Source organism: Haliotis rubra, unplaced genomic scaffold (assembly GCF_003918875.1).
Source record: "Haliotis rubra isolate DU_JTF1 unplaced genomic scaffold, ASM391887v1 Scf143, whole genome shotgun sequence".
Classification (NCBI taxonomy): Eukaryota; Metazoa; Mollusca; class Gastropoda; order Lepetellida; family Haliotidae; genus Haliotis; species Haliotis rubra.
The window spans coordinates 1,888,383-1,912,089 of record NW_025765370.1 but is presented as its reverse complement, the minus strand read 5'-3'; the positions used below and the strand labels follow the sequence as shown (position 1 = coordinate 1,912,089).

The window sequence follows — 23,707 nt, the reverse complement described above, 5'->3', positions numbered from 1 at the left end:
GATCTCTTAGGCAAGTAGTTTAGAAATTCAACTTCTTTTACGAAAAAACTAACTGGCCACAGATACAGTGAATAAGTAAAACTTGTGCACCCTGTAGTGAGTTAAGAAAGAAATAGACATGAACAAAAACATACCCGTAGTGCTCGGCTATTTAGTAGTAGTAGTAGCAGTAGCAGTAGTAGTAGTTGTAGCAGTAGTAGTAGTAGTAGTAGTAGTAGTAGTAGTAGTAGCAGCAGTAGTAGTAGTAGTAGTAGTAGTAGTAGCAGTAGTAGTAGTAGTAGTAGCAGTAGTAGCAGTAGTAGTAGCAGTAGTAGTAGTAGTAGCAGCAGCAGCAGTAGTAGTAGTAGTAGTAGTAGTAGTAGTAGTAGTTGTAGTAGTAGTAGTAGTAGTAGTAGTAGTAGTAGTAGTAGTAGTAGCAGCAGTAGTAGTAGTTGTAGCGGTTGTAGTAGCAGTTGTTGTAGTGGCGCGTTAGCAATGGGAGTCACCAGCATGTGAACCAATTTTAACTGTATAGTGTAAAGTTTAGAAGTTAAGATAAAATCGCAATGTAAAGACACGTGCATAGAAAAAATCTCCGTTTTGTTGATATTGATAACATTGGCAGAATGATATAGCCAAGCAACGTCGTTTCATAACTAAACATATATCGGTGTCTCCTTTGCGCTGCGCATGTTTCTCAAGCCAAAGCATCCTTAAACAAACAGACACTGATATCTGTTACTGGTGGAATGGAATTTCGGTGAATGTGTTTATTTCTTGCGTACAGCTACCCAGTCCTGGGCTACGGACGTGACATTACCCACGAAACGTGGAGAAGGTGGATCGTGCTCGCCATCGAGAACGGCATCTGTCAGTTGGCCTCAGCGACTTGTACCCCAAACACTGAGCAGGGCTCACTAGCCCAGCCACCATAGTGGAAACACTCAAAGTTTCAAGATTATACAGGAATATTGTTTCAGATGTTCAGGCATCAAAGACGAGAAAGTGCATTTCCTTCTGTTTCTCCTCTGCGTCACACAAACGTAGATACCTCACCTTGTGTTCCCGTTCATCAAAGAGTTTTGACTTTCCTTGGATGCATGTGTGCATCATTTGGACCGCTACAACGAGATGATTGGAAACGTTGTGTAACAGTACTTCTTTACATGGCAACTACACAGTCGGAGACACGTACATGTAGAGAATCGTTCATGCGGCTTATCGGTGGAATAGATCTTCAAGTTGTGCTGGTGTAGGCCGTCAAAGACGGTCGCCGTGCTGAAGGCAGGACACGGCGTTACAAAGATTATATTTCACACGTTTACATCACAACCCAACGTTTTTATATCGGCGGAATATCAAGCGCCTTCACGCGTTGACTCAATACAATTAAGCCACGTGGGCACTCTTGGCGCCCAGTCGGAAGGAAATTACACCGGCAATTTGAGAGAGGCTGGGTCCGCACAGAAAACCTTGTGTCAAAACACACACCACTCAACGCGGAGTTGTTCAGCTTTATTATTCCTGGTCGAATCTTGTCCAAAGATGAATCTAGTTGAGATTTCAGGGATCCTCTTATGGATATGCGGTAAGTAGAGTTTAGAATGTCTTTAAAGACTATTTCATTTCCTTTAATGTAAGAAATGAAGTATCGTTTCATGCAACCTTTACCCGAACTCTATATGTTGGGAACAAGCTTCACTCATTACATGTTGGAGACCCATACTGGGTTTCGAACCTGCGCTTAGTAATGACGAATGGGAACGATAGCGCTGAACTGACTTGCCCCCTTGATGAGAGTACAGAGAAATCCTTTGACTAATAACAAGCATCCTGCCATATTTTGTAGTATCTGTTTTAAGTATTCGTACATGTATTTGATAATCTGATTATAATTCACAAAAACATGAACATGTTCCTTCAGCGCCTGCCATCGTAGTACGATGTTTTGATGTATGGAATAAGTTTTTTTATTTATCAAACAGTAGCTCAGTGTCGACGGAATTCCCGCTCGGCGCGTACAGAGGCCTCTGAAAACGTGCGGTTAGAGCCGGTTGAATTGTGAGCGTAATATACATACGGCTTATCAACAAGTTTCCATGCCAGTCTAGGGTTACAGATGATGGCGAGTGATGTGATAATCTTGTACTGCATCTCTCTATGGCACCAGACAGATATGTACTACAGCTGTGAATGCACGGGCTATGTTAGACAGAATGTCAGAGTCCATGGGGAAGCCATGGGAAGCCTTTGATGTCAGTAAACAGACCTTCTACATTTAAGGACCCCCATGATTGTTCGAGGGAAACAGAAAAATACACCCTTTCTTTAAAATAGCGTGAGATTGACATACACAGTATGTAAACATGTAAATGTGACTACGAACCTGTGATAAATACACCCAGTTTTTGTTTCATTAATACCCTGAAGGTCAACACGTACAGCCAACGTTCACTTTTGAGCTCTTCAACGATATTAACTGAGTTTAAGTTTTACGCCGCTTTTAGCAATATTCCAGCAATATCACGGAGGGGGACACCAGAAATAGGCTTCACAAATTGTGCCCATGTGGGGAATCGAACCCGGGTCTTCGGCGTGAACCACTAGCTTCGGCGTGAACGCTTTAACCACTAGGCTACCCCACCGGCCCTCAACGATATTAACGGAAATCTACATTTTGTGATGAAACTAATAATAGCAAGTGTATTTTGGACAGGAAAAAGATACTTTGTAGTGACCTATGTGAGCTTAAGTACATACTAGTGCTTGATCAGATCTGGTTGAAGTTGTGTTTCTATTCCAGTATATTGAATACACACAGTCTGGAGATGTACGTTCATGTATGTACGCGTTGACATATGGTTGTGTTGAGAATGGAAAGATCCACAAAGGAGACGATAAGACTGACAATAAAATCAGCTTGATACAACACCTAGGATTATGTATACACGTTGCACACACACGCAGACGCACGCACACACACGCACGCACGCTCACGCACGCACGGAGGACGTACTACAGGAGACGATTCTAAATCAACGGCGTGTTTTTTTTTGTCTTTTAATGCAGCAATATTTGATTTCACCTTGTTACAAAAATAGAAGTGTAGGATCTGACAGCAGTATAATATAACGAAACATTACATCTATCATTGCTGATGAATATTATTTGTTCTGGACTCGAATATTCATTAACCGCCGCTATATAGCAGGTATTTTGTGCATACGGAACAAGTTTAAAATTTAATAACCCACCACAGTTATATCACACAATGCAGACTGAACTGAAGAAGTACTTCTGCAATGTCGTGTACTGTTACAAAAGAATGTCTGTACAAGCATCTCAATAATTAGTTTAATTGCTGTATTGTTAACATTATCGATGTATTATTCTCTGCTGCAGGCATATTTGATCGCCTTACTTCCGCCTCGCGGGATATCGTGGAGCCCTTGTGTGGTTTCCCCCTTTACAAACGGCGTGCATCTAATTGTTTCCGTCACGTCTACAGTAAACCAGTCAAAGGAATATAAGTACCAGGAGAATAGTACATTTTAAAACTGACCTCAATTCAGTTTTCTCACGGCTGCTGTTTTTAAGAGTTTCCTTACGAACTGTATTAAACAAAGCCAGGTACGTAGCTCACACCCCCCTAATTTAATTCCACAAACAGGGTCTGTGAGGTTTGTTAGAGTTGGTATAGTATTTCTACGGTCGGGGCATTATATTTCATACAGCCCTAGAGTATTTAATGTACGGTCCAGGCACTCGAGATTTGGCCAGCTGAGTCAAGTGCTGCCATCTGACGGGATGACGACTAATTAAATACAATGAGTGGTTCACGCGCGGTTGACTCATGCCGCGGACATGAGGAGTTGTAGGGATTGCTTGGTTTCATTGTGATCAGTGCTCAGACACTCATGTCGGTGTTCCACAAGATGATGCTGTCGGAATCGCGTTCTCTTCTTTTAGTACAGATTCCTGATTGTGTCACTTTGTATTGTATATTTATAATGGTGACTCATATTTGGAGTTACAATCTTTCTGAAAGTACACATTGTAGTACTGTTTTGAGTGAGTGAGTTTAGTTTTACACCGCTTTTCGCAATATTCCAGCAACATCACGGCGGAGTACTGTTTTGGGTTGAGTCCCAATGCTTTCGGGGTCACGTACCTAATCACCAGTAGACAAAGTCAGCAATCTAACCCACTCAGCCAGTAGACAAAGTCAGCAATCTAACCCACTCAGCCAATGCGGCTTCCACGAAGATGGAAGGCTGACAACAGGCAGCCTGGATCCCATACTTCCTGTTCCCCCTCTGACAAGTGTAAATTGGCGCGGCACCCAGGGCCGAAGCTAGAAATACACAAACCCTTTTATAAATATACCATATGTTACATTTCACTGCTTTCTAAAAGGCGTTGTCTTCTCAGTGATGGCTCTACATGTAAGGAATGTTGCTGATGAAGCCTACATAAACCGCCCAGCATCTATTCATGTTCGCTACAGCATACATCACACGTGTTCTTATGTGACCCTACTCCATCTGAAGATGCTTTGTAGGTGTAGTGAGTGAGTGAGTGAGTGAGTGAGTGAGTGAGTGAGTGAGTGAGTGAGAGAGTGAGTGAGTGAGTGACAGACTGACTGAACGCCGCTTTCAACAGTATAACAGTTTAATCACGTTGTGTCAGCTTGCTGTGGGAATGAAGTTCTCGGATCCCTAACACCTCGGATTCATTGCTGATACGTAATCAGGCGAGATTCGGATCTATGATCGCAGGTTTCTGGCACGTACAAGGGAGGCAACTCTGAAAGTCTTCGTTGACGACTGGATTAGCTCTGCTCCCCCACTGCCCACTTCTCGCCCATACTCCTAAACTTTATGAGAAATTAACACTGTCTGCAGATAATGCAAGCGTTCACTTGCTGCCGTTTGAACGTAATGGGGTGTCGTGACAAAATCCCATCAATGATTATTGGCAGGGCTATTTCAACACTATGTGTAATCTTAATTGTATGTAGTGCTGACGGTAGACGCAAAGTATACGTTTTGTCCCATATTTTACAATATACTAATGCCAATTGAAAGTGTCCAGCTTCTTCAGGATTATATACACATGCACTGTCAAAACGCAAACGTGTTGGTACCACTCACGTACTATAACCGTTTTTACTTGTAGTACGGGCCTCTGGCCTGCAGTTTAGACATAAAGAATAACTGAATGTTGTTTACGAGAGGCAAAGGGCTGTAGGCAGTGATGTTTGTAGAGAAGAGGGGTTGTTGGAGGTTGTGTTTGCAGAGGCAAAGGGCTGTAGGCAGTGATGTTTGTAGAGAAGAGGGGTTGTTGGAGGTTGTGTTTGCAGAGGCAGAGTTGAAGGCGGTGATATTGAAACCAGTCGATGGTTTTAGCAGAGCTCTTTGTATGCGTGAAGTGTTTCTGTAAGTGATATCTGTGCACGTTAATGCTTGTACGCAGTGATATTGATTGTAAGGCAATACATTTTTGTGCAGTTCATTTCTTTCAGTAATAGTTGATATTTTAGGTTAACGTTTATGGATGGAGGCCTTTGTAAATGTTAAATGTTTTAGACAGGGGTGCTCGTTTAGGCTCAATGTTTGTTTCAGGCGTATATTTGTAGGCAGGGGTGTCTGTACATGCCAGTGAATATTGGTAAGGATGCTATGAGGCAGGAATATATGAAATTGCTGAGGTTTGAGTCAGGAGTGAGTCTTACAGGTTGTAAGTTGGGGGGTGTCTGTGCAGTGGAGGGTTGTAAGTAGTGTACAGAGTCGAGGTTTGTTGGCAGGGATGTATGTACAGACTGAGGTTTGAAGGCAGGGGTGTATGTAAAGGCAGGGGTGTATGTACAGGCTGAGGTTTGTAGGCATGGATGTATGTACAGGCTGAGGTTTGTAGGCAGGGATGTATGTACAGGCTGAGGTTTGTAGGCAGGGATGTATGTACAGGCTGAGGTTTGTAGGCATGGATGTATGTACAGGCTGGGGTTTGTAGAAGGGATGTATGTACAGGCTGAGGTTTGTAGGCATGGATGTATGTACAGGCTGAGGTTTGTAGGAAGGGATGTATGTACAGGCTGAGGTTTGTAGGAAGGGATGTATGTACAGGCTGAGGTTTGTAGGCAGGGATGTATGTACAGGCTGAGGTTTGAAGATGTATGTACAGGCTGGGAGGGGTGTAGGCAGGGGTGTATGTACAGGCTGAGGTTTGTAGGCAGGGATGTATGTACAGGCTGAGGTTGAAGGCAGGGATGTGTACAGGCTGAGGTTTGTAGGCAGGGATGTATGTACAGGCTGAGGTTTGAAGGAACAGGGATGTATAGGTGACAGGCTGAGGTTTGTAGGAAGGGATGTATGTACAGGCTGAGGTTTGTAGGCAGGGATGTATGTACAGGCTGAGGTTTGTAGGCATGAGATGTATGTACAGGCTGAGGTTTGTAGGCAGGGTGTATGTACAGGCTGAGGTTTGTAGGCATGGACAGGCAGGCTGAGTTTGTATGGCTGAGAGGTACAGGCAGGCTGGGGTGAGGTTTGTAGGCAGGGATGTATGTACAGGCTGGGATGTTTGTAGGCAGGGATGTATGTACAGGCTGAGGTTTGTAGGCAGGGATGTATGTACAGGCTGAGGTTTGTAGGCAGGGATGTATGTACAGGCTGGGGTTTGTAGGCAGGGATGTATGTACAGGCTGAGGTTTGAAGGCAGGGATGTATGTACAGGCTGAGGTTTGTAGGCAGGGATGTATGTACAGGCTGAGGTTTGTAGGCATGGATGTATGTACAGGCTGGGGTTTGAAGGAAGGGATGTATGTACAGACTGAGGTTTGAAGGCAGGGATGTATATACAGGCTGAGGTTTGAAGGCAGGGATGTATGTACAGGCTGGGATTTGTAGACAGGGTAGATGTACAGGCAGGGGTGTATGTACAGGCTGAGGTTTGTAGGCATGGATGTATGTACAGGCTGAGGTTTGAAGGCAGGGATGTATGTACAGGCTGAGGTTTGTAGGCAGGATTGTATGTACAGGCTGAGGTTTGAAGGCAGGGATGTATGTACAGGCTGAGGTTTGTAGGCAGGGATGTACAGGCTGAGGTTTGAAGAGCAGGGATGCATGACAGGCTGAGGTTTGTAGGCAAGGGATGTATGTACAGGCTGAGGCCCAGGCAGGGATGTGCACAGGCTGAGGTTTGTAGGACAGGGATGTATATGTACAGGCAGGTATTTGGGCAGGGTATGTGCGACGTATGTACAGGCTGAGGTTTGTAGGCATGGATGTATGTACAGGCTGAGGTTTGTAGGCAGGGATGTATGTACAGGCTGAGGTTCGTAGGCAGGGATGTATATACAGGCTGGGATTTGTAGGCATGGATGTATGTACAGGCTGAGGTTTGTAGGAAGGGATGTATATACAGGCTGAGGTTTGTAGGAAGGGATGTATGTACAGGCTGAGGTTTGTAGGCAGGGATGTATGTACAGGCTGAGGTTGAAGGCATGGATGTATATACAGGCTGAGGTTTGAAGGCATGGATGTATATATAGGCTGAGGTTTGAAGGCAGGGATGTATATACAGGCTGAGGTTTGTAGGCATAGATGTATGTACAGGCTGGGGTTTGTAGGCAGGGATGTATATACAGGCTGAGGTTTGTAGGCAGGGATGTATGTACAGGCTGAGGTTTGAAGGCAGGGATGTATATACAGGCTGAGGTTTGTAGGCAGGGATGTATGCGGAACAGGCTGGGGTTTGTACCAGCAGGGATGTATGTACAGGCTGAGGTTTGTAGGCAGGGATGTATGTACAGGCTGCTGAGGTTTGTAGGCAGGGATGTATGTACAGGCTGAGGAGGTTTGTAGGAAGGGATGGGCCGTACATGCTGGGGTTTGTAGGCAGGGATGTATGTACAGGCTGAGGTTTGTAGGCAGGGATGTATGTACAGGCTGGGGTTTGTAGGCAGGGATGTATGTACAGGCTGAGGTTTGAAGGCAGGGATGTATGTACAGGCTGAGGTTTGTAGGCAGGGATGTATGTACAGGCTGGGGTTTGTAGGCAGGGATGTATGTACAGGCTGAAGTTTGTAGGCAGGGATGTATGTACAGGCTGAGGTTTGTAGGAAGGGATGTATGTACAGCGGTTGCTGAGTTTGTTTGATTTAAACATATCTTATTCAGTGCGGAAAGGGATTAGGAACAAGTTATCCAACCTAGGTAATCATCTCCCGAGTATTTACAACATGATAAATATACAAATACATACATGTAATATAGAAAGAAATATAGTACAGAAATGGTAGAGACCTATGTACAGAAATAGTTATTTACACATATAAAAATATTTACAGCATTCAAGAAAAACGCCTGCTATTTAATATGTAATGCTCGACTGCTTTAAATATTGCATGATTTTGAGTATTTGATAAATTCCGGCTGCCATTTGACAATAAATCTAAATTTAAAGCATCATCATGTACTTGTAATTTTAAAAGGTTAAACATTTTCGTTCTGTGTTCGTTATATAGGGAACACTCAAACATGAAGTGGCAAACATTTTCTCGTAAATTCCCACATTCACATTTGGAGTCTGACCTAATGCCAACATTAAATAAATCGTAATTCAATTCACTTACATGATATCTTAAACGAGTATGAATAATATTTTGTTTGCGGATACCTGTAGAAAAATATGATGTTGCCATGACAATAGGTTTCTTCAAATATGATTTAAACGTATCTACTGATGGTAACATTCGCTTTTCTAATGGGATATTATTCCATAATACTGTAGTTGATGGGATAAAAGATTGACTTGAGTGTTTAAGTCTATATGATGGTCTTACAACATTTTCAGAGTTTCTAAGGTCATAAGTTGTAGAGTCACGAACAGTCTGAGGAAGTAAATGTATCAGATAAGAAGATGCATTACCACATTTCATTTTATAAAATATAATGTTAACTTTCTTCTTTCCCTACGTACTGATAATTTTTCCAACCCAGTTTCAAAGTAGAGATATTTGAGTGGTGTATATTTTGGTAAACCAGTGACAATACGGGCTGCTTCCAGTTGTAGTTGTTCTAGTCTCAATGTCTGTTCAGAATTACACCCATCCCAAACCTCGCAGGCATATTCAAAATGTGGTCTGATAAACATAATATAAATCTTATTCAAAATTTGCCCATTTAGAAATAATTTTAATTTATGCATCGAGTTTATCATCTTAGAACTTGATATTACTATTTGGTCAATATGCTTATTCCATTTCCAATCTGCCGAAAACGTTAGACCTAAGTGTGTATGTTCACTTACATTACTAGTTTCACGTCCATCAAAGTACAAAGTTGTGTTATCACTTTGTTTTCTAAGGGTAAAAATGATAGCTTCTGTTTTATTTGGATTAATTTTAACCAGCCAAAGTTTGAGTTGGTTAGGCGGCTGACTTTGTGTGCTGGCGATTGGGTGCACGACTCTGAGGGTGTGGGTTCGAATCCCGGATGGAACTCAACCCAACAAAAGTACTAGAATCTGTACTGTGGGATGTGCTACATTTGACCACTTTTTTAAAATGGCATTGTGTATAAATGTACATGGTTATTGATACATCAGTGATGATTGTACAGGATAATATGTTTTATTACAAAATGTACCATCAGCTGGGATTTCACGTTTCATCTTGCTTCATTTCCACCAAGCATCCACAAACCTTTAGTAAATTGCCTTCTCCGCTGATGCAAACTCATTGAAATCCAAGAGAACGTCTACATTTCCGGAACATTTTGATAATTGCATCACATCCCTTCATCTATAGCATGTCTACTCCGTCGAATTCTGTTGGGATATTGAGCTAATTGTTCCTTCCGCGTTTACTGAACATCTCCGAGTGGATTTAGGGCTTACGTAATCTCCAGCAAGCTTGCCTGGCAATGTAGACCGACTGGAGAAGATCGGGGGACTTTGCCCATTTCTTGTTAATGTTGTTCATATAATCTGTCACTTGACAGTCTGGTCCACCTGGTAAACACTCGAATATTTACAAGAATCATATACCTGCAGCTGCGATATTCAAATACTTAAGTAAAACAAAACACAGCTGCATATCTTGGTGCAATGGTAAGTGTCGCATGAATCTTCTGAAAAGGGTGTAACATTGCGCTGTCGATGTTTGTTATAGTTACTCTGTGTTTCAACTGTGTCCCTTGTGTGAGTTCTTGATAAGTCTCGATGCCTGGTCAGAGACTATACGTAAGGCTGCAACGCTCACATCTTTTAACATTCCTCAGCTTCAGAATACACGAAAAGAATAAACTTAGGGCAGAAAAGAAATGAAGACTTAAAATAATCCGACTCCAAAGTCAAAAGCCACAAACACTTATGCTGCACCCGTCCTTTCGTACTATTGAGGATTGAGCGAAACAAGAAATTCAGGATATTGATACCGTCACTGAAAGAATAACGTCAAACAATAGATCGCACCACCCTCAATCACTTATGTTCATCAAGGGAGGACTGATTAATGTGGACGCTCTTCACGACATGATTCTAATGCCGACCTGTGGACGCACGTATTCATGTGACGACCATCTTGTGAAGTATGTCAGAGTGGTGGGGTAGCCTAGTGGTTAAAGCGTTGGCTCGTCACGCCGTAGACCCGGGTTCGATTCCCCACATGGGTACAATGTGTGAAGCTCATTTCTGGTGTCATCCTGTCATCCTGACAAGGTGCTGGAGACAGGTCATCTCCGTCATCCTGACAAGGTGCTGGAGACAGGTCATCTCCGTCATCCTGACAAGGTGCTGGAGACAGGTCATCTCCGTCATCCTGACAAGGTGCTGGAGACAGTCATCTCCGTCATCCTGACAAGGTGCTGGAGACAGGTCATCTCCGTCATCCTGACAAGGTGCTGGAGACAGGTCATCTCCGTCATCCTGACAAGGTGCTGGAGACAGGTCATCTCCGTCATCCTGACAAGGTGCTGGAGACAGTCATCTCCGTCATCCTGACAAGGTGCTGGAGACAGGTCATCTCCGTCATCCTGACAAGGTGCTGGATACAGGTCATCTCCGTCATCCTGACAAGGTGCTGGAGACAGGTCATCTCCGTCATCCTGACAAGGTGCTGGAGACAGGTCATCTCCGTCATCCTGACAAGGTGCTGGATACAGGTCATCTCCGTCATCCTGACAAGGTGCTGGAGACAGTCATCTCCGTCATCCTGACAAGGTGCTGGAGACAGGTCATCTCCGTCATCCTGACAAGGTGCTGGAGACAGTCATCTCCGTCATCCTGACAAGGTGCTGGAGACAGGTCATCTCCGTCATCCTGACAAGGTGCGGGTGTTGTTCAGTGATATTTAAATTGCTCGTGGAGGGACACGGGGCGCTTCTACCGCGATACACACTTGAATCAACGTGCTTCTGTTGCACACAAAACGACAGGTGGCAACCAAGGTAACAGTGTACTTGTCAGTCTGCCCCTCCGGAGTTTCAGCATCAGAACATCACTTTGTGTTGTTTGACCTTCATGTTCTTCTGACAATGAATGAAGCCTTCTAATGGTTCAACCTGAACATCAGAACATGATGTGGAAATTGGCAACAATGTCGTCTACGCCAGTCTAATATCTCATGAATATTTGTCGCAGACTGATGAATATAATTCTCTTGAGTGTATTCCATGTGACGAAATGTTCGCCTTCAAGTATAGCGTCCCTGTTTGCACAGTATTATATCCCTGAACGCTATTTATTTTGTATAGAGCAATAAATATGGAAATCATTTTTTTCCTTGTAATTGGGAATTTGTTTTTTAGAAATTGAAAGAAAAATATTGAAAATAATTGAAGTGCATTTTATTTCAGTTCGGTACACCCAAGGGAATGATGGCTGCAAACTTGACGCTTTTCATCGATGTTTCCAATCCAAATTCATGGACATTAGCGAACCAGAAAATGTACACAGTGCATGCCTGTAAGTAATAGGACTGGTTGGTTGGTTTAACGCCGCACTCTGCAATATTCCAGCTATATGGCGGCGGTCTGTAAATAATCGAGTCTAGACCAGACAATCAAGTGATGATCGATCTTCGCAACTGGGACACTCTGACATGTGTCAACCAAATCAGATAACCTGTCCACCCGAACCCGTTAGTCGCCTTTTACGACAAGCAATGGTTACTGAAGGCCAATTCTAGCCCGGTTCTTCATGGGTTAAGTAATAGGACATGTCCAGGATCCCGAGTGGGTGTCTGAGCAGAAACATCCCGAGGGGTTGTCCTTGACTGAAGGTGTTATCCCGTTCAGACGCTGTCAACATGTGCGTTGTGTCATCCTGTAGTCAGCATAGAAGGCTCTCCTCCCATCAACACCGGGTGTTATTTGTAAAGGATATCAATGTAATGATTTACTTTTAAATCGTTTTTCTATATTTATCAGTATGCCTTTTTGTTTGTCCTACATATACATTCAAGAAATTCGGGATCTATTTTTTAAATCGCTGATGTTCATATATACAAAATAATCAATGTTTACTTGAACACATGCAGCTTTGACGTTGTGGCGAACATATTAAAAATGAAGTTCACATAAATACATTGACGTCCCTATATACACAAAACACATTGGCGTTTGTATGTGCACAAAACGCCAAGATGTTTACATTTTTTTTAAAAAACCGCGTTTACGTTTATGTAAACATCCCGGGTTGACGTTTTCCCGTCTCTCCGAAGACCCATGTTCGATTACCCACATGGTTACAATGTGTGAAGCCCATTTCTGGAGCCTCCCGCCGTGATATTGCTGGAATATTGCTAAAAGCGGTGTAAAACTAAACTCACTCAGTCACATTGGCCTTGCACTTCTTCGACAGTTTTGATCTCGCTTTCCAATCATCAACTGAAGCATCGTATAATACCACAGAACGACAAAAATTCCCTCTGACATTTGGACTGCTGCACAAAATGGCGCACTCTTGATTTCTTTCTTTGATAAAACTCTCCATATATTGTCCTAAGCAACCTTATTAATTGCTAACAGTAATGTGTCTTTATTCAAAACTGCATGTACGTTTAGATTCGTTAGTCCTATATTTAGCTCCTTCGTCAATTAAACGTTTTAGGCACGATTCCAAGACGGGTAGGCATTGTGTACATCACGCACTACTGACCCTGTTTTGATGCGAATGTATAAAGCGGAAATTGGAGAAAGTGAATCTCTGCAACAGATATTTTGGTATTAATCATATGAAATCGAAGAACCGAGCATTTTGTATAAACTCGGCCAATCATCAATGCTGGACATATCACGCAGGTACCGACGGTAGTGGGGACAGATAAAAGCCTATGAAATGAAAAATGGCAAAATAATTGCGATTTTTTTAGTTTAGGACAAAGTTCATCATTAAAGACTGTACACAACAGTGTATTTTTTTAAATAAGAACTGTTTATTGACACATTCATAAATGAAACCCGCAGCATGAGTCTCATTCTCTGTGCCTATTATACGAAATGGGGGTCTAATGGAGCCAGTTAGCCTAGTGGTTAAAGCGTCTGCTCGTCACGCTGAACACTTGGGTTCGATTCCCCACATAGGTACAATGTGTGAATATTGCAAAACGCGACGCAAAACCTTACTCACTCACTACATTATACAAACGAAATTATGTCCTTTGATACTTTTGTTGCCTTAACTTCCCACGCAAAACCGGGCATCAACTCGCTCAATCAGAGCATGTTCTTGTTGGTTACCTTTCCTTCTTGTACGTTGATTTTGTTTATGAATATTTCAGTCATCAAAGGTCAAAGACGTCCCAATGCATGGAGAAGGTTAAAAGAGAATGTGAAGCTGAGCTGCGGCAGACCATCGACACGGCGGCGTGGAAGGACGCCGTGACCTTATACTGCGACAACACCCATCGTAAGTAGCACCTTGACAACTACCTTATACTGCGACAACACCCATCGTAAGTAGCACCTTGGCAACCACCTTATACTGCGACAACACCCATCGTAAGTAGCACCTTGACAACCATCTTATACTGCGACAACACCAATCGTAAGTAGCATCTTGACAACCATCTTATACTGCGACAACACCCATCGTAAGTAGCACCTTGACAACCATCTTATACTGCGACAACACCCATCGTAAGTAGCATCTTGACAACCATCTTATACTGCGACAACACCCATCGTAAGTAGCACCTTGACAACCATCTTATACTGCGACAACACCCATCGTTAGTAGCACCTTGACAACCATCTTATACTGCGACAACACCCATCGTAAGTAGCACCTTGGTAACCATCTTATACTGCGACAACACCCATCGTAAGTAGCAGCATCTTGACAACCACCTTATACTGCGACAACACCCATCGTAAGTAGCACCTTGACAACCACCTTATACTGCGACAACACCCATCGTAAGTAGCACCTTGACAACCACCTTATACTGCGACAACACCCATCGTAAGTAGCACCTTGACAACCACCTTATACTGCGACAACACCCATCGTAAGTAGCACCTTGACAACCACCTTATACTGCGACAACACCCATCGTAAGTAGCACCTAGACAACCACCTTATACTGCAACAACACCCATCGTAAGTAGCACCTTGACAACCACCTTATACTGCGACAACACCCATCGTAAGTAGCACCTTGACAACCATCTTATACTGCGACAACACCCATCGTAAGTAGCACCTTGGCAACCACCTTATACTGCGACAACACCCATCGTAAGTAGCACCTTGACAACCATCTTATACTGCGACAACACCCACCGTAAGTAGCACCTTGACAACTGCCTTATACTGCAACAACACCTATCGTAAGTAGCACTTTGAGAACCATCTTATACTGCGACAACGCCCATCATAAGTAGCACCTTGACAACTGCCTTATACTGCAACAACACCTATCGTTAGTAGCACCTTGACAACCGTCTTATACTGCGACAACACCCATCGTAAGTAGCACCTTGGCAACCACCTTATACTGCGACAACACCCGTCGTAAGTAGCACCTTGACAACCATCTTATACTGCGACAACACCCATCGTAAGAAGCACCTTGACAACCATCTTATACTGCGACAACACCAATCGTAAGTAGCACCTTGACAACCACCTTATACTGCGACAACACCCATCGTAAGTAGCACCTTGACAACCATCTTATACTGCGACAACACCCATCGTAAGTAGCATCTTGACAACCATCTCATACTGCGACAACACCCATCGTAAGTAGCATCTTGACAACCATCTCATACTGCGACAACACCAATCGTAAGTATCACCTTGACAACCATCTCATACTGCGACAACAGTCATCGTAAGTAGCACCTTGGCAACCATCTCATACTGCGACAACAGTCATCGTAAGTAGCACCTTGGCAACCACCTTATACTGCGACAACACCCATCGTAAGTAGCATCTTGACAACCACCTTATACTGCGACAACACCCATCGTAAGTAGCACCTTGACAACCATCTTATACTGCGACAACACCCATCGTAAGTAGCACCTTGGCAACCATCTTATACTGCGACAACACCCATCGTAAGTAGCATCTTGACAACCACCTTATACTGCGACAACACCCATCGTAAGTAGCACCTTGACAACCACCTTATACTGCGACAACACCCATCGTAAGTAGCACCTTGGCAACCACCTTATACTGCGACAACACCCATCGTAAGTAGCATCTTGACAACCACCTTATACTGCGACAACACCCATCGTAAGTAGCACCTTGACAACCACTTTATACTGCGACAACACCCGTCGTAAGTAGCACCTTGACAACCACCTTATACTGCGACAACAGCCATGGTAAATAGCACCTTGACAACCATCTTATACTGCGACAACACCCATCGTAAGTAGCACCTTGACAACCGCCTTATACTGCGACAACACCCATCGTAAGAAGCACCTTGACAACCATCTTACACTGCAACAACACCCATCGTAAGTAGCACCTTGACAACCACCTTATACTGCGACAACACCCATGGTAAGTAGCACCTTGACAACCATCTTATACTGCGACAACACCCATCGTAAGTAGCACCTTGACAACCATCTTATACTGCGACAACACTCATCGTACGTAGCACCTTGACAACCATCTTATACTGCGACAACACCCATGGTAAGTAGCACCTTGACAACCATCTTATACTGCGACAACACTCATCGTACGTAGCACCTTGACAACCATCTCATACTGCGACAACAGTCATCGTAAGTAGCACCTTGACAACCACCTTATACTGCGACAACACCCGTCGTAAGTAGCACCTTGACAACCATCTTATACTGCGACAACACCCATCGTAAGTAGCACCTTGACAACCATCTTATACTGCGACAACACCCATCGTAAGTAGCACCTTGACAACCATCTCATACTGCGACAACAGTCATCGTAAGTAGCACCTAGACAACCACCTTATACTGCGACAACACCCATCGTAAGTAGCACCTTGACAACCACCTTATACTGCGACAACACCCGTCGTAAGTAGCACCTTGACAACCACCTTATACTGCGACAACATCCATGGTAAGTAGCACCTTGACAACCATCTTATACTGCGACAACACCCATCGTAAGTAGCACCTTGACAACCACCTTATACTGCGACAACACCCGTCGTAAGTAGCACCTTGACAACCACCTTATACTGCGACAACATCCATGGTAAGTAGCACCTTGACAACCATCTTATACTGCGACAACTCTCATCATAAGTAGCACCTAGACAACCGTCAGTAGAAAGTGTATTGGCTGCAGCGAATTGAGAAGAATTTGAAGTAAATGTTTTAGAAGTGCCCCAGCTCATAAGCAACAAAGAATGGTAGTCCTTATTGCAACTTGTGGGGCAGGGCGAACGGCAGAGGTTCCAAGGGGAAGGCGGCGATGTGACGCTGACACTTGGGCAGTAGATAGCTGGATTGACTGGTCAGTTCGTCCCGTCAAGTCCCTGGTTTGCCATTCTTCTGGTTTGCCCGCACTCTTCTCTGTGTCTGCCGGCTCTCTCCTGTTTCCTGCCTGCTTTAAAAAGCAGACGAGTGACTAACAGTCTGTATCGGTCTGCTGTTCTCATGCAGTGGCGTAGCTACAACGTAGCACAAAAAGCACGCGCTTTGAAAACAAAATGTTGTGATTTAGGATACTAAAGAAAGGTTAGCATTTAATTTGTTTTAATGTTTTCTGGGTGGTTTCTGGTATAGTACCGTTGCACCCGAACGCAACTTGCCTCGCGGATCATTTGTTGACAAACATGTTTTGTCTACACTATGCAGCAAATTATGTCTGGAAACAGGCCGAAATCGTTTGTTCAGTAGGCGACATCGTTGATCTATTCTTTGGAATTGTTTAACCCCTTAAGTATTGTATCTTTTGTTATGTGCAGAAATGAGTACAAATCTGCAAAACGTTTTTCTACAGTTGTTTGTTACTTCGTTAAACAACCCGGATTGACTGAAACGCCCGTTTTACCTGACAATAGTACCCAGGGTTCCCAAACACATTCTGATACAATAGCATTATCTGAGTCATGTACTGATTCCTCGCCATTTGTTAAACCAGACACTCAGAAACCATGTACTGTTGAGACGGTAGAATTGACCCATATTAAGACTGATTCACGTTCATCGTAATTTCGTGGTAGACATGGACAAAGTCATTGACATATTCGCACAAGGTCAAACTAGAAGACTGGCTCTTCTCTTGGCCTAACATCTGTGAAGACCTAATGCTGCTCTGATAGTTTGTATAATCCTCTCAGTCGTCATCAGATCCACCTTTGAAGTTGAAGTGTTTCATTTACCGAGTTCTAGAGTTGTTTTAATACTTAACTATTTACAGTATTTACGTGGTCAGGATCCGCTAGTTTGGAGTTAATTTTTATGTTTTGCATGTTTTACCATGTTATTGATGTTTGTCTCAGCTGTATCTCGTGTTCAGAGGAATGTTTTACTCTTACATGTGGTATACTCTCCCTGATTTAGTACAAAATTTTCATCATTTGTACTTACACTCTGTATTTTCCTGGCTACGCGCCTGTCATGGACATAATCTGAGTAGGCCGGCAATTATCATGGACATATTCTGCCCAGCTGGCTATATTTTGACGGGCTTGACATATGTCCGTCCTACAAGTGTGCATAACAATAGCGTTACACCTGTTTACACCAGTCACAAAAATGAGTTGAGTGAGTGAGTTTAGTTTTTCTCCGCTTGTAGCAATAATCCAGCAATATCACGGCGGGGACACCAGACGTGGTCTTCATACATTGTACTCATATTGGGTACACACACACGCGCGCGCACACACAGTGCATTATTTATTATTACTCCTTATATTTCCTACCGCCGACTCTATAACAACTGTGCAGGTATACATTGTATATAACTGTTTTCATATTTGTTTAGTCTTTCCGATTAAAGAAACATGACGATTGTTTGTATGTTTAAATGTGGAAGTATGTTTTTGATGCAGTCTTCGCTGCCAACGTCAACTGCACTCAACGGGTAAAATATTTTATGAGGACGTGTTCCACATCGGGGTTGACGCACTTCACTGAGAAGATGGCACGGAGGAATATTACCATGACCGACCCCAAAACAGGGATGCAGCTGACATGCGAGTAAGTGTGCTTGGACTACCATCTACTAATTACATAAAATAAATAACCAATGATGTGTTTGTTTGTTTGTTGTTTTACGCAGTAATCAGCAACATTCCAGCCATGTGTCCACGGTCTGTTAATACTCTGGTCTGGTCCAGACAATCCAGTGATTGACATAAGGAACAAAGATTTACGCAAATGGAATCTGATAACATGCATCAACAAAATCAGGGAATCTGACCACCCGATTCCGTCTCCTTGATTCTGATTTTCAGTGATTCAGTGATCCATTTATACAAATTTCACTCGTTATTTAAACTGTTTACACACAATGGAATATTCCTCGGTGTGTAACCGAGGCTGGTTGTCCCTGTCGTTCCATGTTTATATTCATCACAAATGTGGTCCATTTGTTGTCCAACACTTGATTATCTGGTCTACAGGTCTTTATATGCCAGGAGTACTGCTGTGTGGCGTCAAGCAACAAACACTGGCATTGTCTTCCAAGTGTGTGAATGACGGTTGCTACCGGAAGTTCACGACATGCTTATCCTTCTCGGGAACACGTCATCACTAGGTTACAGTGACCCATTTCTATATACTGGTGTAGCCTAATGGTTCATGGGTTCTCTCATCGCGCCGAAAACTTGGGTTGGTTTCCCCGATTGGGTGCAATGTGTCAAGTCCATTTCTGGTGTTCCCATGATATTGCTGGAATATTGCTAAAACCGGCATAAATTTATATTCATATATAATTGCCACCACTGTTTTCCATTTGACACTGAAGGTATCTCTTCCTGTGCATAGTCGAGACTGGAGGTTTTAACTTCTGTGTCCCAAGGGCACCTGTCAGAATGACTAGTGCCTACAATGTAAATAGGAAGACACAGAAATTGAATATTATAAATGAACTTGTCATGATTGTAAATCGACCCGTGTCTAGCTCACAGATTAAGACATTCTAACGACGCCAGAGTTAAGTCAATCATCACCGGACAATCTGGCGATCCCTGAAGCACAATGGTCATTAGGGCCAATCTAATAGATAATACTCAGAGGTATTCATTAACCAGATCATGTAAATCTCACCCGGAATTCTGTATAGCACACCGACTGAATGTTAAAACCCCACCTAGAAGCCCTGCGACTAACGAACAAGTACAACTCTCAGGATGGATGAAATATTAACCTAACTCTGATTGCAAAGCCTTTACTGAGTCTGCGATGGGCATTAAAAGAAGTTAAAGAGCTGCAACATAACAAGTTAAACATTGTTTGCCAAAACGGCGACCGATCTGCTTCTGTAATCACAAGAAACACATTGTTTGATTTCAATCATATTAGTATGTGTTTATGACTCAAATAGTTCTTATGTCAGGAGCAAAAAGACAGGCGTATTATGTACATGCAGATGCAAGTACATTGCATGTCAAAGAACAAATACAGTCGACTACATAGTCGACGACAAGGGAATTGGATAAAAAATAATTGTCATTGATCACAACTGGGACTGAACAGTGGTTGAAATGTGTGGTGTTTGATATCTCCAAAATGTAGCCTCGAAAGTTCAATGTTATCCATAAACGATTCATATTTCACTTTTACCAGCTGATGTTTTGTTGTTCAGATATTCCAATAATACAATAGGTATCGAAACCAATGATATTTTTATAAAGAAATCTGCAAACAAATTATGTCAGATTAACTCACGATAAAACACGGAAAACACATTTGTTGAAAAAAATGTCACTTATTTACAGCATAATGTCAACATTATCCTCCAACGTTATAACTACTTGTTAGAGTCTTGGTTTGTCTTGGAAGAAAAGGTAAACAGAACACAGTCTGTAAGTTCATTGCTTGGAGAGGTTTCTTTGATGTCCTTTATTGTTAATAGGATAGGCTACAGGAAGGCGTTGGTGTTGCAGGAAGGAAACAGCTGGTGTTGCACTGTAATCGTCAGATGATATTGTTGTGTTTCTCTAATGACATGGCGTCGGCGGTTCAGTCCCTCGTCGGGTCATACCGAAAGACGTAAAATGATGTTTCTTTTTCACGGCCTCAGTAAAGTTTTTCAAAACGTTTTATAGTAGACATGTGGAGGACATTTCAAAATGTGATGTATCAGTGACAAACAGGATGATATTCTCTATTTTGACTTGTTCCACAAATTTCCCGAATTCTTTCAGGTAAACAGTTGACTAGCTTTTGCACAATGTTTTATGACGGGTGCTACCGGTGCAGGATACGCTCACCTTTTCGCGAACACCTGGTATCATTATTTGATGGCGATTCATAAACACATGCTCTGTCATCGTCTCTTATGTTGTCAATCACTGGATTGTCTGGTCCATACTGGTAGTTTACAGACCGCCTCGTACAGCTGTAATATTGCTGAAAGCGGCGTCAAAAAGATACATACAGACAGACAGAGTCAGAATTGCTTCTACCAGAGATTCTTAAGGATGTGAAAAGGGTAATGTTGTACACTGCCTGGTTTTAAGTTGATAATAAGGAACTGGTTTATCTCGACCTGTCTCAGTCCAGTATTCAGTTGCAACTGCGGATGATATCCTAACGAGCTGTCGCCATAAAACCCATGTGGGTGTGCGAGATATATAGCGAGAGACAAAGGAAGTAATACAGCTTTACCTTGTATTCAAATCAGTTTACAATTCATTTTGTAGAGTTAAAAAAAACTTGAGTGATTAAATGTTATGTTGACATTTGAAAACAAATATTCTGGAAAATCCTGTGTTTGGCTGTGACAAAATACAAATAAAATCCCGATGAGAACCAATCTTCAACAACCCATGCTTGTAAGAGACGACTAAAGGAATCGGGAGATCAGGCTCGCTGACATGGTTACGCTGACTCGCTGACTTGCTTGACACATGTCATCGTGTCCCATTTTGACACATGTCATCGTGTCCCATTTACGTAGATCGATGCTCATGGTGTTAATCACTGGATGGTCTGGTCCAGATTTGGTTATTTACAGACTGCCACCACATAGCTGAAATACTGCTGAGTGCGGCGTTAAACAACAAACAAATTCATGCGGAGTTCACCGACACTGTCTGATAAAGTTCTGAATCTGATAGAGAGAAACATATTGTTGTGTGTCCTGTTTCAGATACAAGGAGGACACACTAGATTGTGTGGACAGTAAGCTGTCCAGGAAGTGTCCAGAAAATGTCCGGAACGTCCTGGTCAAGGTCATCCGTCTGTTCAACAAGCCCGCCTGCTCTTTCGGACCGTACGTGGACACCACCATGCATCCCACCACGTCCACGTCGTCCCAGCGAGAAGACACCACTAATACTGGATCCAGAACCACAGCGGCATACATCATCTTGTCTTTAGTTCTAGTGCACTTGATGTCGTAGAGGATGGTAGTGAAAGAGACAATAATATTTTATGAAGGGTTTTATAAGTTGCAGTGTGCATTGTATCAATTTGTAATTAAAATATCGAATATCGAATTCATCACCTTTCATAACTTTAAATTTAAACTTCAGTAAAATTAAGTATTCGACGTTTATGAGTTGATAATGAATTTGGGCATTCTCAGAACAACACACATATTGGAACTAATGATATATGTCACATGTATGATGTATAGTGTGGTTACAATGTGAAGAGTGTGAAGTATTTTGTAAATATACAAATGGTGTCAAACAGATTCTGTTCTTCCTTTTTCTGTGTCGGATATCAGGCACTGAAGCTCTTGCACTAAATGTCACAGAACGCTGTCGCGTGTGACATAGTTCAGAACCACAGACGAATGGAAACTCTGTCACTTCATACAGAAACACTTCGAAACCTTGTAAATATATTCTTCATGAAATTAGCACATGCCGAGTTCCAGTACCCCTTGACGGTGGTGGTACTTCAGTAGAACAGTTGTTGTTAAGTTGTGCCAAAGTGGAGTAATTATCTATTTAATGTAGAGGTAATGTAGTAATCAAGTAATACTTAGGTTAAAGTAAAGTGGTTTTACACTCTTTACTTTGTGTGCAGTCGTAGTAAAGTGGTATTAATTGTATTAATGGTAGAACACTAGTTTTAATGTAAAGTACGGTCCGATTGAAGTAAAGTGGTTGTGTAATACTAACGTAAGAGTATATTGGTAGTGAAGTATTTGTTAAGTGGTTGTGTAATACTAACGTAAGAGTATATTAGTAGTGAAGTATTTGTTAAGTGGTTGTGTAATACTAACGTAAGAGTATATTAGTAGTGAAGTATTTGTAAAGTGGTTGTGTAATACTAACGTAAGAGTATATTAGTAGTGAAGTATTTGTAAAGTGGTTTTGTAATACTAACGTAAGAGTATATTAGTAGTGAAGTATTTGTTAAGTGGTTGTGTAATACTAACGTAAGAGTATATTAGTAGTGAAGTATTTGTAAAGTGGTTGTGTAATACTAACGTAAGAGTATATTAGTAGTGAAGTATTTGTAAAGTGGTTGTGTAATACTAACGTAAGAGTATATTAGTAGTGAAGTATTTGTAAAGTGGTTGTGAAATACTAATGCTAAGAGTATATTGGTAGTGAAGTATTTGTAAAGTGGTTGTGTAATACTAACGTAAGAGTATATAAGTAGTGAAGTATTTGTAAAGTGGTTGTGTAATACTAACGTAAGAGTATATTAGCAGTGAAGTATTTGTAAAGTGGTTTTGTAATACTAACACAAGAGTATATTAGTAGTGAAATATTTGTAAAGTGGTTGTGTAATACTAACGTAAGAGTATATTAGTAGTGAAGTATTTGTAAAGTGGTTGTGTAATACTAACATTAGAGTATATTAGTGAAGTATTTGTAAAGTGGTTGTGTAATACTAACGTAAGAGTATATTAGTAGTGAAGTATTTGTAAAGTGGTTTATAGGAAACCCCCTCGCAAGGCAGGAGTTTGTGGCTGGTGTCCCCGTTGGGACACCACGTGATTGTTCAGGTAGTGAACACCTGGTGTCCTCGGTGAGCTTCAGGGGTAAAGTCATGTACGTCTTCACTGCTGCTTCGGCCTTTCACGCCTTATGTAATCTGAGTGGATAATCGTGGCTGCTAATTCTCT

At 42.3% G+C, this 23,707-nt stretch overlaps 1 protein-coding gene across 1 annotated transcript; it reads left to right on the top strand.

Annotated features, from left to right (window-relative positions):
- Positions 1–747: 747 nt before the first annotated feature.
- On the top strand, positions 748–22,318 carry LOC124269239. Its single transcript, XM_046704258.1, has 5 exons — positions 748–1,567; positions 11,838–11,946; positions 13,763–13,890; positions 18,504–18,651; positions 21,770–22,318. The coding sequence occupies exons 1-5, from the start codon at positions 1,525–1,527 to the stop codon at positions 22,020–22,022; spliced, it is 681 nt and encodes a 226-aa protein (XP_046560214.1). The 5' UTR covers positions 748–1,524; the 3' UTR covers positions 22,023–22,318.
- Positions 22,319–23,707: the final 1,389 nt, after the last annotated feature.

What these genes read in the sequence shown, in the direction of transcription:
- LOC124269239 (XM_046704258.1), top strand. Translation starts at nt 1,525, where the DNA reads ATGAATCTAGTTGAGATTTCAGGGATCCTCTTATGGATATGCG. An exon ending in ATACTGCGACAACACCCATC is followed by an intron (nt 13,891 to 18,503) that starts GTAAGTAGCACC and finishes TTTTTGATGCAG; the next exon opens with TCTTCGCTGCCAACGTCAAC. An exon ending in GGGATGCAGCTGACATGCGA is followed by an intron (nt 18,652 to 21,769) that starts GTAAGTGTGCTT and finishes GTCCTGTTTCAG; the next exon opens with ATACAAGGAGGACACACTAG.